General features: G+C 40.8%; 1 protein-coding gene across 1 annotated transcript; it reads left to right on the forward strand.

The window, feature by feature from the left end:
- Positions 1-549: 549 nt before the first annotated feature.
- RPL9 (ribosomal protein L9) lies at positions 550-15,804 on the forward strand. The gene is made up of 7 exons (XM_089654034.1): positions 550-707; positions 815-930; positions 4,548-4,643; positions 5,952-6,084; positions 8,788-8,868; positions 13,100-13,209; positions 15,753-15,804. Exons 1-6 carry the CDS (start codon positions 662-664, stop codon positions 13,204-13,206), a joined length of 579 nt encoding a protein of 192 aa, XP_089510160.1. The 5' UTR covers positions 550-661; the 3' UTR covers positions 13,207-13,209; positions 15,753-15,804.
- Positions 15,805-18,900: the final 3,096 nt, after the last annotated feature.

The following is an 18,900-nucleotide window of genomic DNA, read 5'->3' on the forward strand; positions in this document are numbered from 1 at the left end:
AAAAAAAAAAAAAAAAAAGGTTTACTATCACTTTAACATTGCAAGGTACTGTGCCGGTATGTAGCTGGAGCTTTCCACAGAGCAGTTGTGCAGTAACTTTCCACAATGCTGAATGAATGGTTGACATCTCTTATGGTGTTGTATGGCTTATGTCTAATTGCACACATGGCACTCAGAATTTGAGTAAAGGTGCAGATATTTAACCAGAAATTATTGGTAGATCAACAGTATGGCATAGAGATGTGATAATGCATCGCAGGGGATGGCATGTTTTTGACATGTATGTGATGTGCTGTTCTGAATGTTTTCCTTTTTCGTCTTTGGTTAGAACAGGGTGTCAAACTGGCGGCCCTCCAGCTGTTGCAAAACTACAAGTCCCATCATGCCTCTGCTTTTGGGAGTCATGCTTGTCAACCTTGCAATGCCTCATGGTTCTTGTAGTTTGGCAACAGCTGGAGGGACACCAGTTGACACCCGTGGATTAGAATTTCTGGGTTGCATTCTGCCCTGTAGTTTAGAGGTCCCATGAAGGAGCTAAACATTTTGTCAGGCTAGCATGTTGTGAGACCTGGCTCTATCCAATGCCTGCTGAATAGTAGTTTGCATTTTGGCAGTATGCAGGTCTGTAGAGAGTAATAGATTTTGTTTTTCTCCCTACAGAATGAAGACCATTCTCAGCAACCAGACTGTTGACATCCCTGACAAGGGTAGGTGTCTTGTGTCTTAACTGCACTTGATTTAGACCATCTTTGTGTGCCATTGTAGATTTTATTTGGGTATACTTTAATTCTAACAATTGTGTGCTCTTAAACAGTTGCAGTTTCCTTGAAGGGCCGCACAGTAACTGTGAAGGGGCCCAGAGGAACTCTGAAGAAGAACTTCAACCACATAAATGTAGAGCTGTCTCTACTGGGCAGAAAGAAGAAGAGGGTAAGTGCTGCACCTCTTGACGTGTTATAGGTGACTTAACTATTTGCTGTTCATAGGTCATTTATTTACAGCCTGAATTTCAAGTGGTTAGAAAAAGCTCATTTCCACAGTTACAGATGTGAGCTTGGTATTTTTAAACTTTCAGCTTCTGGCTTTTCAGTAAGTGCTCTAGGCTATAGAGCCGCCTAAATACTTTTAGGGTAGATTTAGACTTTTCCTCTGAAGCATGATCCATGTTCGGATCACGTTTTAGAGGTTTACAGGTCATGAAGTGATGACGCCTCACTGGCTTTTTTTAACCTCCTTTTTATCTAACGTGCTGCAATCGCATGCATTGCAAGCGCTTGTGGGAAGTTTGATGCTTCTCTGTTCACTGGAATGTGTCGTGTTTATCACCCACCGATCACTATGGTAGATTTTGCTGTGGTGCAAAGCATTGTGACCCTGGCATGTAAATGGAATAAATGTCACCAGCACACCGAGGATCACCAATATGGGTCCAAAGGTTTTAATAAACGATCACATAGTTACAGCAAGGCAACGTTTCGGAGTCTCGCAGGACCCCTTCATCAGGCATGTGACATGCCTGATGAAGGGGTCATGCGAGACTCCGAAACGTTGCCTTGCTGTAACTATGTGATCGTTTATTAAAACCTTTGGACCCATATTGGTGATCCTCGGTGTGCTGGTGACATTTTTTCCTTGCTGATTTTGTTTGGTTTCAGCCGACGGTCACTGCAGCGCCCACTTATACACACAGCCAGTTTTAATGCAGGAACGTGTGCGTTTGGATTATACACTTGAATGGCATGTAAATGCCTCCATCCACTGCCTATTGCAGCTTAAGGGGAGGCGGTTGGCAGGTGGTAAAAACATAGCTTAACTGCACATTTGTACTAACTCCCACTCCCCCACTCTGCACATCTAAACGAGGCCTCATGGTATTGTCAAGGACTGCCACTCACCTTGGTTTTAGGACTACTGTAAATGGTTTTAGGATGCGGAGTGTGAGGACTTGGGCAGGGGCAGCTTTGTGGGGGAGGAAAATGCGTTCCCTGATCGCTACAGTGAATGAACCCAGAAACAATGAGTGTTTAGTTACTTTTGGGTTCAGAGCTGTTCCTTGCTGCAGTGGCCCAGACAGCAGCTAATCAAGCATGATCTGTACTTTATTTAGCTACAGTGAAGGGCAGGGGAGACAGGTCTAATGGACCTCTGTCTCTATAAAGATATGTCGCCTGCACATGATATCACAGAAATATCACATATACAGTCATGGCCGAAATTGTTGGCACCCTTGATATTTCTCCAGGAAATCATGTATTTCTCACGAAACGTATTGCATTAACACATGTTTTGCTATACACATGTTTATTCCCTTTGTGTGTATTGGGACAAAACAAAAAAAGGGAGGAAAGAAAGCAAATTCGACATAATGTCACACAAACCTCCAAAAATGGGCTGGACAAAAGTATTGGCACCCTTTCACAACTGCGGATAAATAAGAATGTTACAAGCATGTGATGCTCCTGTAAACTCACCTGGGGCAAGTAACAGGTGTGGGCAATATAGAAATCACACCTGAAAGCAGATAAAAAGGACAGACGTTCACTTAACCTTTGCATTGTGTGTCTGTCTGTGCCACACTAAGCATGGACAACAGAAAGAGGAGACGAGAACTGTCTGAGGACCTGAGAACCAAAATTGTGGCAAAATATCAACAATCTCAAGGTTACAAGTCCATCTCCAGAGAACTAGATTTGCCTTTGTCCACAGTGCGCAACATTATCAAGAAGTTTGCAACCCATGGCACTGTAGCTAATCTCCCTGGTCGTGGACGGATGAGGAAAATTGATGAAAGATTGCAACGCAGAATAGTCCGGATGGTGGATAAGCAGCCCCAAACATGTTCCAAAGACATTCAAGCTGTCCTGCAGGCTCAGGGAGCATCAGTGTCAGCGCGAACTATCCGTCGACATTTAAATGAAATGAAACGCTATGGCAGGAGACCCAGGAGGACCCCACTGCTGACACAGAGACATAAAAAAGCAAGACTACAGTTTGCCAAAATGTACTTGAGTAAGCCAAAAGCCTTCTGGGAAAACGTCTTGTGGACAGATGAGACCAAGATAGAGCTTTTCGGTAAAGCACATCATTCTACTGTTTACCGAAAACGGAATGAGGCCTACAAAGAACAAAACACAGTACCTACGGTAAAATATGGTGGAGGTTCAATGATGTTTTGGGGTTGTTTTGCTGCCTCTGGCACTGGGTGCCTTGACTGTGTGCAAGGCATCATGAAATCTGAGGATTACCAAAGGATTTTGGGTCGCACTGTAGGGCCCAGTGTCAGAAAGCTGGGTTTGCGTCCAAGATCCTGGGTCTTCCAGCAGGACAATGACCCCAAACATACGTCAAAAAGCACTCAGAAATGGATGGCAAAGAAGCGCTGGAGAGTTCTGAAGTGGCCAGCAATGAGCCCAGATCTAAATCCCATTGAACACCTGTGGAGAGATCTTAAAATTGCTGTTGGGAAAAGGTGTCCTTCCAATAAGAGAGACCTGGAGCTGTTTGCAAAGGAAGAGTGGTCCAAAATTCCGGGTGAGAGGTGTCAGAAGCTTATTGATGGTTATAGGAAGCGACTGATTTCAGTTATGTTTTCCAAAGGGTGTGCAACCAAATATTAAGTTAAGGGTGCCAATACTTTTGTCCAGCCCATTTTTGGGGTTTTGTGTGACATTGTCATATTTGCTTTTCTGCCTCTGTTTTATATTTGTTCCAATACATACAAAGGGAATAAACATGTGTATAGCAAAACATGTGTTAATGCAATACCTTTTTTGTGTGAAATACTTGATTTTCAGGAAAAATATCAAGGGTGCCAACAATTTCGGCCATGACTGTACATGATATCAGTGGGAGGTTTAACAGACCAAAAGAGAGCATATAAGGAGGGATTATAAACACTTTTAAGGCTAGCTCAAGCTCATGTTGGGTGCAATGCCTTGCACGATGTGTGTTGCAAGACCCATTTGTCGTGCATTGAGGTTAATAGCAGCCCATTCATTTTAACTGCATGCTGCAATGCATGAAAACATGTTTTCATGGTGCAGTGTGTTGTGTAATTGGGTGCTAAAGGCTTTGTCAGCCTTATTCAGGACACAATCCTACTGATTCTTATCTCTTCATATACAGTTTTTTTGTGCACATTGTTCATGTTGGATTTTGTGCAATTTTGAAATATTGACACCCCCCACTGGATAAAGGATAAGTTCACCTTTGGGAACATGTTAAATGTTCCTGTTTTTGGGTGAAACAGGTAGCATGTTCCCACTGCTGGAACCTCTGCCTGTTCTACAGCTTCTAGTGACAGCTAGTGGGGGAATTTCTTCTGCTTTCTGTCACTATTTAAAGGAACATTGTGCAGCAAGTGGCATAAACCCCTTTTCAAGTTAACTGAAAGTCTGGTTCTGATCGTAAGAGTTTTTATTTGGAAGGGGGGTATTGTATTGCTTGAAAGGAGTTGAAAGGTTATTCAGGAGTATTAGTGCACCCATCACAGGGATGAAGTAAATGTTTTACTACGGTACTTTGTTCAGTGCTTGTGTTTTTTGCAGCTCCGTGTTGACAAATGGTGGGGTAACAGAAAGGAGCTGGCCACAGTGCGCACAATCTGCAGTCATGTGCAAAACATGATCAAGGGAGTCACACTGGTAAGTTTATAGTTTTTAGAATTATGTAGCTATATTTATTGTGTTCTGCATTGCCTTTCTGTACCTTAACATATGTAGGTAAACTGGAGTTGAACAATCCTGAACCCAACAGAGCAATGGATGTGAGTTTTGGCAAAGATGAACCGCTAGAACAAACGTTCAGTGCTGCTTTGGAGAAATTAACCGCTTGCCCTCCAGAGGATTTACCCTCTTTCCTGACCAGGCCATTTTTTGCTATACAGCACTGCGTTACTTTAACTGACAATTGCGCGGTCATGCTGCGCTGTACATAAATTAAATTTGTTCTTTTTTCCCCACAAATAGAGCACCATTTGATCACCTGTGTGTTTATTTTTTGCGTTATAAAAAAAACGACAATTTTGAAAACCAATTTAAAAGAATATATATATATATATTTTTGACATGTTGCTATAAAACATAACCAGTAAAAAAAAAATTAAAGAAATAAAATTTCGTCATAAATTTAGGCCAAGATGTATTCTGCTACATTTCTTTGCTTAAAAAAAAAAAATCCCAATACATGTAAATTGGTTTACGTGACATTTATAGCATCTATATACTGAGATTTTTTTTTTTATACTAGTAATGGCAGCAATCAGCAACTTAAACTGTTACTGGGATGCTTGACACTGGGGGGGGGGGACCTACTGCCACGGACATCCCAATGACACTAATAGTGATCAGTGCTAATAAAAAGCACTGATGCTGGACAGGAAGGGGGTTAACATCTGAGACGATCAAAGGGGTTAGTTGTGTGCTGGTTTACATAATGTGCTGTGTGTGTTTTGCCAGGGAGACATGCTGCTGTGCAGAGAAACACAGCAGCATGTTCTTACTGGCAGGAGAGAGACCTGTGTCTCTCCTCTCAGTGTTACCCAGCGATACACATCTGTAGCTGCCAATGGCGGTGTGGATAGGGCGGCACATGCACCCCTTTCCGGAGATGCAAATCCTGTGTGTATATGTGTGTATATACACACACACACGAGATGTTACGCCGCCCTGTAGCAGTACTTCTGCTATAGGGTGGCGGGGAAGTGGTTAAAGTTGTACCATCCTAATAGAGGGTCGGTCACTTGTTCACAGAAGAGTCCATGGTAACTCTACTATATAAAATTACAGTGAGGGAAAGCAGCTTTTTAGACCTCTTAAATGTTCAAATGAACCTCTGAAAATGAAATTCAATAGGTATTATGCAAAAACTACTGGTATATGTTGTGCTTGAATAATTTGATCTGTGCCTCCTAGCATTTACTATAAATACAGCTTGATTTTATTTTTGATCAGGGTTTTCGTTACAAGATGAGATCGGTGTACGCTCACTTTCCCATTAACGTAGTTATTCAGGAGACTGGATCGCTGGTGGAAATCAGGAACTTCTTGGGTGAAAAATACATCCGCAGAGTACGCATGAGACCAGGTATGTGAGGTGGCTTCTCTTCTGATGGGGGAAAGAACTAGCTCTAGACCTGTTTCATATATTTTAGAACCTCTTTCTGAAAAGATGTAAATAGCATAAAATTGTCGAGAGCTGAAGTAATGTAAGGTGATATGACTTTATTTTTGACAGTGAAGGTTAGGTCCTTCGTAAGATTTACCTAATGTGCTCCCTAAATTTACAAGATAACCCAACATTAAACCCTGTAAGTGTCTGGGAACCAAGAAGACCAGTTGCTGCAGTTTGGAAGAGGAATGTTCCATTCTTGCCTGAGCATATGCTACTCTAATAGCTGGATATATATCTTTCAGCATTGATGGTGCCTGTCCTGCTCAAGCTGCCCATTTCAAATGATTAAATCACCCCCATGCCATCAGAGATGCACTTTTTAACTGAGCGCTGATGACAAGCGGAAGGTCTCCTCCCTCCCTGTAGTCTTTTGGGACACGTGACAGGTCCCAGAAGACTACAGGACCATTCATGAAGCACAGCGCTACTCGCTCATGCGTAGTGAGTACCCGGCTGTGAAGCGGCAAGCTATCACAGCTGGTTGCCCACACTGAAGATGCCGGCCTCCTTGAATACAGGACGGCCGGTGAAACGAGCTGCAGGGGACACACCAGGGGACAGGTAAGTGGCTGTTTTTTTAAAAGTCGGCAGCTACAGTTTTTGTAGCTGCTGACGTTTGTTTTGATAAGTTGAGTGGAACTCCGCTTCAAAGTGAATGTAAGCCTTTGATTTTTTTAAACTACAAACTTGTCACCTGCTCTGTGCAGTGGTTTTGAACAGAGCAGCCGTGATTCTGTTCCAGGGTCCCCCACCGGCACTTCTGGCTCCTCCTGCTTCCACAGTGTCCTATAGCAAGGTATAAGTTGCAAAGTATGGTATAGAGTGCCCCTATAGCAAGGTAAAAAATAAACTTCTGCCTTTTTAGAATTCCTTCTTCTGCCCAGAACTACATGTACCATGAGGCATTGCTCCTCACACATTCACAAATTCTCAGGCACTTGGCATGTATGGACAGTGTACTGAGCTGTATGTGCGTTGCACTGTGTATACTGACGTGTAAGAACCATGTACTGAGCTGTATGTGTGCTGCTCTGTATCTTTTGATACGTAAAAAAAATAATGCATTCTGTATGCAGGCCAACTAATCAACTGACAAACTAATCAATTATGAAAATAGTTGACAACTATTTTCATAATCAATTTGTTGCTTCAGCTCTACAGATGAGTATAACATGTTTTAATTAAAAGAAAGCAAAAAAAACAGCCCTTAGTAATGCTTTAACTTTTAAGTGCACTTGATAATGGACCTTGGTGTTTTTGCATATTCTCAAGCGGTAAAAGCATTAAAACAATCTAACTGATCTTTCTAGTTGCTGGAGTAGTTCATCCTCAAAGATCACAAGGGTGTTGATTCTGAAGTTGGGTTTGTCTGTTTCTAACAGCTTGCAGTTGCTGGTGTTCACATTGGCAGGTGGCCCAGTCCCTGTTGCCATGGAAAATAAGGGGAGAGGAGTGAAGGAATTCAGTGCCACTTTTGAACAATTTCAAGATAAATTTCTCTACAGTTCCTGCAGCTACAATGAATGATACATTTTGTTAGGCAAGTGTTTCAGCAGTCAATCTGGTCACTCAGTGACCAGATTGGCGGCTGGATCTTAGCTTTTGCGTTATCGTTTTTGACGTTGGAAATACTGTTAGATGAAAGGTAATTTATGATAGAAAATGCAGGAAGTGCCACTGCTGTCTTGTTTGGTCCAAGCTCTCGGGCTGTCATCTTTCACTGCTTAATGAGTACTTGCAGTAAAATTTGCTTGCTATGAAGATTATGGCAGCATAGAATTACTAGTAACAAGCGATTGGTCTGAAAACCTGTCAAGTCTTCATCCTGGATATATACCTTTGTGTCTTTTATAACTTTATATTTTATGAATCCTAAATTGCATGAACCTTAACAGATTAGACCGAAATATGAAGGAAATACCGGGGAACCTGTGATTCCCTGATTGCAATCTCATTCATTTTTCTGCTTAATAGGTGGCCCGGAACAAGTATTCAGACTAAGAAAAACTTCACTGGCAGCTTGCTTGTTCCAGGTCATTTAATTTGTCCCCACAGCATATCCTTTCAACTTAACATTGGCAGTACCAGGTTTCTATAGTGACATGTTCTCTTTATGCTTATAGGGCTTCAGTCACACCGAGTCCAACTTTGAAATTGTGTGACTTCACTTGAATTTGCACAATTTCAAAGTGATGTCAGTGCGACTTGGAACACATTTGTGCGACTTCATGCACAGATGTCTATGCAAGTCACACCTGCAAAAAGTAGTGCATGAACTACTTTACAAAATTTGACCACTTATTGCAGGCAATAGGGTGCGACTTGTCATGCAATTTGAAACGATCAAATTGCATGACAATTCGCACTGCTGTGACCAGGGACTATAATTACAATAGGCTACTTGTGTGGTTTGATTGTTAGAAGACATCTGATTGAGAAAATGTATCCTAAAAACATATTTTCTATCTCAGGATTGATAAGCACATGAAAACTTAACCTCGAACACTGTCAAATGTTCTTTGATAGAAAGCAGTTGATGACATAATTCCTTTGATGTTTGATTTATGCTGTGCTCTTTGCTGACAGAGGCTGAATGAGATCTTCATCTGTTTGCAGGTGTCAACTGTGCCTTGTCCCAAGCCCAGAAAGATGAGCTGATCCTTGAAGGCAATGACATTGAGCTTGTTTCAAACTCTGGTATGTTACCTTTGTATGTTATTGAGCAAATCTCTGAAAATCCAAAGCGCTGAAGTACGTTTGATGAAATAGGCACATGTTTTCAATCCACCTGGTTCCTGTAATGAATTATTCACTGACTGGACAGTCTTCAGTGGGGGGATTGCAATTACTGTGATTGACAGGGCTTTGAGACCACTGCAATCACTTGCTTTAATCTTTAATCCCCAGTTCAGAATGACACTACTCAAATGTACGTCAAATGTGGGTCCCTGCCTGCTGAGGTGATGTAAACGGCTACATTACATGCATTTGGGAAGTAGAAGTCAATGGTGCCGACACTTGTTACGTAGTTTTGCATCTTATTTGTGGGGGGAGGCAATTTCACTCTTATCCCCGTGACTCCCTATTGAATTGCCTTATTTGCTGATTTCTACTCCATGGGTGAGGGGGGCTTTTATTGAGATTGCTATTTATTATGAACTTTTGTGAACATTAGCGTGTGTACATTGAAAGAACTTGTAGGCCTCATTTACATGAGTGAATTTACACAGGATCGTGCAGGCGGCAGGATCTACCTAAAATATTTTCCATACTACAACTGAACTTAATAAGGGCGTACACTTATGTCGGTATGAGCTGAGACGTGCATTTTGCATCGGCGATTACACATGATTGATATTTACATCTCTGAGCACGTGAATCTGCACCCACCACAACAATGGCTTTTAGAAGGAGATATAAACATTCATAGAGTGTAATAGACATAAAATGACTGAATGTGAAGGTCACCCTGTGCTGCTACCATTGCCTACACATTGTATACACGTTGCTTCTGAATTTGCTAGGCAGTGGCACAGGGTTGATGTATGCTGTGTGCACGCCAGTTTTGACAAATTTTCACCTGCATAAAGTGTAAAATACAGTTCAAATCTGCATGAAGGCAATTTTTTCTAGTTTTGGTGTATAGCTTAATCCACAATACAATGCATGAACCCTTGAAATAACTAATAGACAATAGAGGCTGCTGTTTGTTTTTATACTTTTGGAGAATGTTGGCTCTGACTGTGCTGATTCTTTGGTTTCAATGCCATCACTGACAGTGGATGAGGATTTCTTACAATTCACCCTGCTTGTTCTTGGTCTGTGTACTTAGGTCAACCAGGCAACTAGCATTTTCAAAAAGCCAGTAACAGACTTTTTTTCCTAATTGGGCACTTGACATTGACTTATTGGGGTCCTACCCAGATGCAGTTTGCTTTTAATCAATTTCTGCAGTGTTTTGTGGTGCGTTGTGTCTTTACAGTGCGTTTCTGCATGGTATTCACGTGTTTTTGGTGCACCTTGCATTATGGGCCAATTTGACACTTTCCAGAAATGCAGGGGCTGAAAAAAGTTGATGTGAATGTGTCTCTTAGGAAACCATGTTAAATGGGTTGTAATGCATTTCTGCAAAAAAGCACCCAAAAATTCATTGTTTTGAAGTAGGCCTAAATTTGGACCTTTTCAAATGCTGGAACCATATTAAATGCAAAACAGTGTGTTTTTGGTTAAATAGCTTCAGTGGAGATGCTGCAGAAAAGCATGTAGTGCATTGTTGAGCTTTTTTTAATCTGCCTACCAAGTTGTCCAAAAAAAGCATGCAGAATGCATCACAAAAGTGTGAAAAACACGCCTCAAAAAGCTGCAGAAACCGATCAAAAGCAAACTGCATAGGTGTGAAGCATGCCTAAATGTAGCATCAGTCTAGTTTTTCATGTCTAAGGTGTCCATTTATGAAACTGAGATCAGCAGCAGATCAGTGAGAATCGCTGCTGATCTTGGTACATTAGTGGTTTTGAAACCGAGAAGATCAGCGGAGAACATGTTCTCTGCTGTTCATCTCATCACACGGAGAATCTGTCATTGACAGGCACAAACGAACAGTTTATGAAGGAGCGATGCCAGCCTTTCACTGGCGATCTGTGTGAAAATTCTTCCCCCCCCCCCCAGATTTTCCAGCCCAGAGGTGGAGAATCGGGGAGAGGAGAGAATCGCTGGAGTACTGAGGAAGGAAGTTGTTAGATTTTCTTTTTCCTACAGGGCTAAGACAGTGGGGAAAGCCCCCCTGACTTTCACAACACCCCCAAAACCCTAAAGTAGTTTAGAAAATATATAGGCTAAACTACGTTAGGGTTTTGGGGGTGTTGTGAATGGCAGGGGGGCTTTCCCCATTGTGTGTGCATGTATTAATCTCAAAAACATTAAAGGAACATTTTATTAATCCGAGTATAGCATCAAGTAAATTAAACTCCAGGGATAATGATCTGGTCAGTTACGCAGCTAAGGGGGTTGTTAATCAGTTTCTTTGGTGTTAATGAAATTAACAGGTGCACTAGGTGGGCAACAATGAGACAACCCCCAAAACAGGAATTGTTTTACAGGTGGAGGCCACTGACATTTGGCTAGGGTCAGTGTCTCTCCTGGTAGCATGAGGTGATACCTGGACCCTACAGAGGTTGCACAGGCAGTCCAGCTCCAGGATGGCACATCAATTCATGCCATTGCCAGAAGGTTTACTGTGTCATCCAGCACAGTCTCAAGAGCATGGAGGAGATTCCAGGAAGACAAGCAGTTACTCTAGGAGAGCTGGATAGGGCCATAGAAGGTCCTTAACCCATCAGCAGGACCGGTATCTGCTCTATTGTGCAAGGAGGAACAGGATGAGCATTGCCAGAGCCTTACAAAATGATCTCCAGCAGGCCACTGGTGTGAATGTCTCTGACCAAACAATCAGAAACAGACTTCATGAGAGTGGACTGAGGGCCCGATGTCTTATAGTGGGCCCTGTGCTCACTGCCAGGCACCATAGACCTCGATTGGCATTTACCATTGAACACCAGAATTGGCAGGTCCACCACTGGCACCCTGTGCTTTTCACAGATGGCAGCAGGTTCACCCTGAGCACATGTGACAGACGTAAAAAGGGTCTGGAGAAACCATGGAGAACGTTATGCTACCTGTAACATTGTTCAGCATGACTGTTTTGGTGGTGGGTCAGTGTGGTCTGGGGAGGCGTATCCATGGAGGGACGCACAGACCTCTACAGGCTAGACAATGGCACCCTGACTGCCATTAGGTATTGTGATGACATCCTTGGACCCATTGTCAGACCCTACACAGGTGCAGTGGGTCCTGGGTTCCTCCTGGTGCACGACAATGCCCGGCCTCATGAAGCGAGAGTATGCAGGCAGTTCCTGGAGGATGAAGGAATTGATACCATTGACTGGCCCCCACGCTCGCCTGATCTAAATGCAATTGAACACCTCTGGGATATCATGTTTTGTTCCATCCGACATCACCAGATTGCACCTCTGACTGTCCAGGAGCTCAGTGATGCCCTGGTCCAGATCTGGGAGGAACACCATCTGTCGTCTCATTAGGAGCATGCCCCGACGTTGTCAGGCATGCATATAAGGACGTGAGGGCCATACTAACTGAGTACCATTTTGAGTTGCTGCAATGAAATTTCAGCAAAATTGACTAGCTTGCTGCATACATTTTCTACTTTCATTTTTGGAGGGTCTTTAATGGAAATGAAAACCATCAACCTACAGAGGACTGAATTCAAACGATGGGGCTTCCTTGCATTCCTAACGCATTGCCCAACCCATATCAGTATAGATATCCAGTATGATGTTTTTCCCTATTGAGATCTGTGTTTTCAAAGTGTTCCTTTAAAGTTTTTTAAGCAATGTAGATTTAATTTTGTAAAGTGCTGTGTTGTGTTTATCTGTCTATCGATCTATGTATATGTGTGTGTGTATTTGGGAACATTTGGAACAGCGGCCAATTCGGCAGGGGTAATTTTACCGCTGCTTAAACTGATGATGGCGCTGTGTTTTACTGATTTCTTACTGTAATCTCACTATATCTCATGAGATTACAGCAATAGCAGCCGTTTTGCAAAAGAGAAGCGAACACACCACTTCATAAACAGGCACTCAGAGGAGAGCTGTCTCTTCTGAGAGTGCCAGAGAACTCAGCAGCGGCTATTTACTACTGCTTAATAAACGGACACCTAAGTTCTTGTGTAGATGTTGTACTTGTACTTCATTGTGTGGCTTACCTATGTGATATCTAAATATTCTTATTTATATGCTGCTCTGCACAACATATAACTGGCTTTACAATTTGTTGTAATTGTTTGTCATGTGATACACAGGTAAAGTGAAAGCTATTTCACATTTTTTACTGCCATTTTTTTTCTTAGCTGCATTGATCCAACAAGCAACCACAGTAAAGAACAAAGATATCCGAAAATTCTTGGATGGTATCTACGTCTCAGAGAAAGGAACAGTCCAGCAGCTTGAAGAGTAAAAGGTTAGTTCATTTATCTCACACCCCCTGAAGTGCATGCAAATCTGACAAGCAAACTGATTTCAAGTTTGAAGTGATCTGGTGGCTGACCTTGTGTTCACTGATTATACCCGATCTAGAATGAACACAGAGGCTTCTGTGCGCCATCAGCTTCATTGGAAGGCAGGTGAGACATCAGGGGTCTAATAGAACCTTGATGTCTTGTTAAAATAACTTGTTATAGCAAAATCCTATCACATAAAGAACTTTTGGTCCCCACTGATTTATTTAAAAACAAAAAAGTGGAGAGAGTGTTTAACCACATCAATACAGGGCACTTTTACCCCCTTCCTGTCCAGGCCAATTTTCAGATTTCAGCGCTCACGCTTTGAATGACAATTGCACGGTCATGCAACACTACCCAAACCAGATTTTTATTATTTTGTTCACACAACTAGAGCTTTCTTTTGGTGGTATTTAATCACCGCTGGGGTTTTTATTTTTTGCTAAATTAACAAAAAAAAAAGACTGGAGATTTTGAAAAAAAGTTTCTTTGTTTCGGTTTATAAAAGTTAGCAAATAAATTGTAAATTTAGGCAAGATGTATTCTACATTTCTTTGAAAATTACCCAAGTCAGTATTTACTGTTTAGTGTGTAGGAAAGTTATTGAATTCACAAACTATGGGATATATCTGAAAATTGATCAATCCTGAAGTACTGACAGCCAATCTAATTTCGAGGCCCAAAAATGTCAGAACAGGACAAATATCCCCCAAATGACCCCTTTTTGCAAAGTAGACAGTATTTCATAAGATGCATGGCGAGTTTTTAAAGTTGTAATTTTTTTGTCATTTTTCAGAAAATGAAATTAAAAAAAAAAAATAACTTCACAATTTTTTTTACATACTGTCACCAGTGCAGTACAGCGTAGTCATAGAACTGGTGTGGCGGTGATTAGGGACACTGAATGGTGACATTACGGGGAAAATACTTTTTTTATTACATTTTTCTCTTTTGTTTTTTTTTCATATTTCACTATGACCAAAGTAGTATGTTACCATAGTAACATTGTACATTAGTGATCAGTATTTTGTTTTTACTCAGTTTGATTATTTCAAAGTATTTCTTTGCTATAAGCAAGCATTTAACCGAATGACATCGATTCATTCAGGTTTTTTTGTTGTGATTAGCTGTGATTGGCCCAGCCTGTGATCGCTGTGACCATTCACAGCTAGACACACTTGTATACAATGGATGGCATGAAAGGAAGCTATCCATTGTATACAACTGTCATGTGACCTGCTGTGATTAGTCACAGCAGGTCACATGGTACTGGTAATGGGGCCGGTACACAGATCTGTCATCGGCTGTGTCCGAGGTACACGGTCGGTGACATCTCTTTCCACAGCACGGGCATGCACAATGCGTGTTCCGGGAAGGACGCCATATGGCGTACTCCTGGAGGGACGAAGTGTTCGGCTGGCCGCCATCTGGCCATAGGTCAGGCGGCAACTGGTTAAAACCAAGCACTAAAAAATCCTCCCAAAATTGTGAGTCCACCCTTATGTACACGCATACAAAAGTATACGTGTTTGGGGGAACCTATGTACAAAAACATTGATTACGTTACAAACTGCTGTCGATGCTGCAGTGAGCAATAATTCTAGGCCTGTTATAACAGTTAAGGAGCTTTTAAAGTATCACCTGTGCAAAATGTGGGTACTGACGTTTGCCAGTTCATGTAATTTTAAGGATTGTCATGTCTGCCCATGTAACCTCATTTTATATTTTACCAAATAACTGAGTAATTTGTGTGGTTGTAAGCCTTAACAAGCTCACTAGCATCCTGTAATATACTATAACTATTGCAGTGAATTTACCTCTCTAAAAGTCTCCATTAGTCTCTCTCAGCCCTCCTGTTTAGGATTTGGGAGTTGAGAGGTGGAGATTTGATATCATATGCTCCCTGCAGCTATACATACCCACCAACAACTGGTACAATTGTCTAGGTTTACAACTACTTAAAATATTTTACTGTATTCATAATTCATTGCACTAATATACTGTGTGATTCAAACATTTGGAAGTATTAGTTTATTCTCCCGGCTCTCTGCTTTCAGAACATGTTTGGGATTTTAACTAATCTTTTAGTCTTGAATTGATTTTTTTTTTTTTTTTGTATGCGTGCAGAAAATGCAAGTTGCATATAAGTTGATATAAGTTGCATATAAGGTGGAATGATTAGCTGTGTGAACACTTATCCATCAACAGGGTTCAGTAAGGCAGAAAATGTAGTATAGCAATTCATTATCTGTGCTGGAGTGTGCCATATTATAGTGAAACAGTTTGTGAGGCCTGACCTTCATGCATCTCCCAACTTTTCAGGTTTATACCAACTGCTGTTTAGTGTGCTTTTTTTGTTTTGTTTTTTTTACTTTGTTTTGATTTTATTTTTTGGGAGGATTGAGAGAGGCTAGGGCGTGGTCACAATTTTTTTTTATTTTTTTTTGTTTTGTTATCCACCTCCTATGCAATACTGACGCATATGAAATGTGTTCTTTTACAGATTCAAGAAGTCTGGATCCTGTGCTACATCTAATAAAGTCCATTTATCTAAAGAGTGTGCTGTGTCTTTTTACATTTGAGAATGGATCATATATTCTAAATTATGTGCAAAAAGGATTTAACCTAATGGAGCTTTCTGTACACATACAGCTAAATGACCATGGTGGTTAGGCAAAGCTGTTAGTTTGAAATATGGCCAAATGTGCATATACTATAGGCGTTCATTCAGTTGTTAATCGAGGTTATGGATGCCTCTGGTTCTTCCTGCACTTTTACATGGAAATAAAGAAAACTGTCCAATTTGCAGATTCACCTGGTCTTTGGGTGCAAGGTAATGAGCAATACCCTTCACATCTGAACAGCTATTAGTACAGAGTTTGCAGTCTACATTGTTCTTGGATTGCATACGTAGATTGTTGCATGAAAACTGTGTGTGATCTCTATCTGTGTATGTATCCTATACTCTAAGAACAGCCCCTATTCATGCTACATGGAGAAAAAAGTGTGCTCATTGCTAATCAAATGTTCATTAATATGGTGTTGGTACAAATTGATTATTAGTTGCTTCTTTGTGGCCTAAAGGTCAGTTATATGAAATGCATGGATTTTTAGCAGCCTTCATTGTTGGTTCTTACCTCATTTTGTTATGTAGGTAGAACAGTGCTGGGTTATTGCAGGAATTATGGCTGGACAGTAACTTAAAAAAAACTGTCAGCCTTTCAAACAAGCACAATAATTGAGAAGTTGTCATAATGTGAACAAAGGACATTTCTGAAGATGTCTTTAAGGTATTTATGCAGCTGGAAAAAATGTTTTCTAATGAGTTTTGATTTGACTGTCAGATTATGGCAAATTAAAGTAATTTTTGAATCCTCCCCTTCTGTAAAACACATCCAGTTTAAAATAGAACTGAATGGTAAAACATTAGGGTGTATATACAATGCACTCACAAAGTATTCAGACCCCCTTCATTTTTTCAATTTTATGTTGTATCCTGACACTACAATTTACATTTTTTCCCCTCAATATACACTCAGTACCCTATAATGACAAAGTAAAAACAAAATTTTAGAAGTGTTTGCAAATGTATGAAAAAGGAAAAACTAATATATAACACTGGCATAAGTATTCAGACCCTTTTCAACAAGACTTGAAATTTAGCTCCCATTTCTTGATTGTTACTGAGATGTTTCTACACCTTGATTGGAGTCTGCCTTTGAAAATTATGTCCAATTTAATTTACCACAGGTACATACCTCAATAAAAGGCCCTATAGCTGGCAATGTGTACTGTATCAGAGAAAAAGCCATGAGGTCAAAGAAACTGCCTGCAGAGCTCAGACAGGATTATTGTAAAACCAGAATGGCAGAAAAGGCCCTAGTCCAGGTGTGCAATGTGTCATACCCAAAAAGCCTCAAAGCTGTAATTGCGGGCAAAGGTACTTGTATTGAGTAAAGGGTCTGAATACTTTACTAAAGTAAAAAAAAAAAATTTTAAATTAAAATAAACTTGTTCTACTTGCCTGCTCTGTGCAGAGGTATTGCACAAAGTGGCCCTGATCTTCCTTTCTTCGGGTGCTCTCGCTGCCGATCTTGGCTTCTCTTCTTTGTGTGTCCCCATGTCTGTGCGCTCCAATGGCTCCTATTGCTGCTACAGTCCAGTGTGAAGAAAGAGAAGGGAAAATAAAAAGCCATGCACAATGCTGGATCTTTTCTCCCCTTCACATGGAAGTGGGCAAAGAACTAGAAAACATTTTCAACCTTTAATGCAAGGAATAGATTAAGGTAAAAAAAATGTTTTTAGCTTTAGTGTTACTTTAAGTACATGTAATATTTCAGGTTTTTTTCTTATTAAATTCAGTCATTTCTAAGATTCTGTTTTCACTTTGTTATTATGGGGTATTGCGTGTAGATTGAGGAAAAAAAATTAATTTGGTGGCAACATAACAAAATTGAAAAAAAAGTGAATGGAGTTTGAAGACTTATGAATTAACTGTGTATATGCACGCTATTGTGCCAAACCTATTGGCACACCCTTCCAAATCATATGCAGCTGTTCCAATCATCTCCATGCCCACAGGTGTACAAAATCAAGCACCTAGGCATGCAGACTGCTTCTACAAACATTTCTGAAAGAATGGGTCACTCTCAGGAGCTCAGTGAATTCAAGTGTGGTACTGTGATAGGTTGCCACCTGTGCAATAAGTCCATCCGTGCAACTTTCTTTACTACTAAATGAGCCATGGTCAACTGTTAGGGGTATTATAACAAAGTGGAAGAAACTGGGAATAACAGAGGCGTCAGCGCATGCTACATCAGTGCATGAAAAATGCATACAGTCACCTAGCTTTACACCCAATTGAAATCGGACTCCTAGGCCCTGATTTACTAAGACTAGAGTCTACCAGCAGACTCTGACCATTCAGGCAGACTCAGTTAATCAAGACCTGTCAGTCTTCTGAGAGGCGTCTAGCAATTTCATTGACGAACGTCGACTTTGGTATTAGTAAATGTGGAATCGCGTCTGGCACATTTTTAGGTGCAGTACCAGATGTTTGTTAGATGGTGCACAAGCGCAGGCATTGTAGCATTGGGGTTTTTCTCAGCATAAGAGAATACTTAGAATGTAACATAAATAGTACACCTATATTGTAATTTATTTATTTTTTTGCTGTTTCTCCAAAATGATCAGACAACTAATGAATGTCATACATTCTATTTTCAAATGTTAAACATTTTCACACTTCTATCTCAAATAATTTGGATAGTTCTAATTTCCCAATATAATGATATATCTTCATTCTCTTTTCTCATGTAACTATTCTATGTTAAGTCAAATGCAGCGCTATAAATGCATGTGATCAATAATGAACGCATGTAAAAACAAAAAAGTGCAAATAATTGCAATAATGATTTAAAATGGTAATTGGTGCTAAAATAAGTTCATATAATCATTCCTGAATAATGGAATGTCCTTCGTGTGAGAGTACCAACTCAGTGCCTATAAATGGCACATGTGGTTTCTCCGTGACGGACAGTAGTGCATGAACTCGTGAAAGGTAAACCACCCTTGGGACTGGTCTACACTCACCAGAACAAAAGTATTAATGCGCATGGGTTATACACATCGCACATCTGGGGGTGCAGCGG

Source organism: Staurois parvus, unplaced genomic scaffold (assembly GCF_062004578.1).
Source record: "Staurois parvus isolate SC_StPar_1 unplaced genomic scaffold, SC_StPar_1.0 ptg000734l, whole genome shotgun sequence".
NCBI classification, from domain to species: Eukaryota; Metazoa; Chordata; class Amphibia; order Anura; family Ranidae; genus Staurois; species Staurois parvus.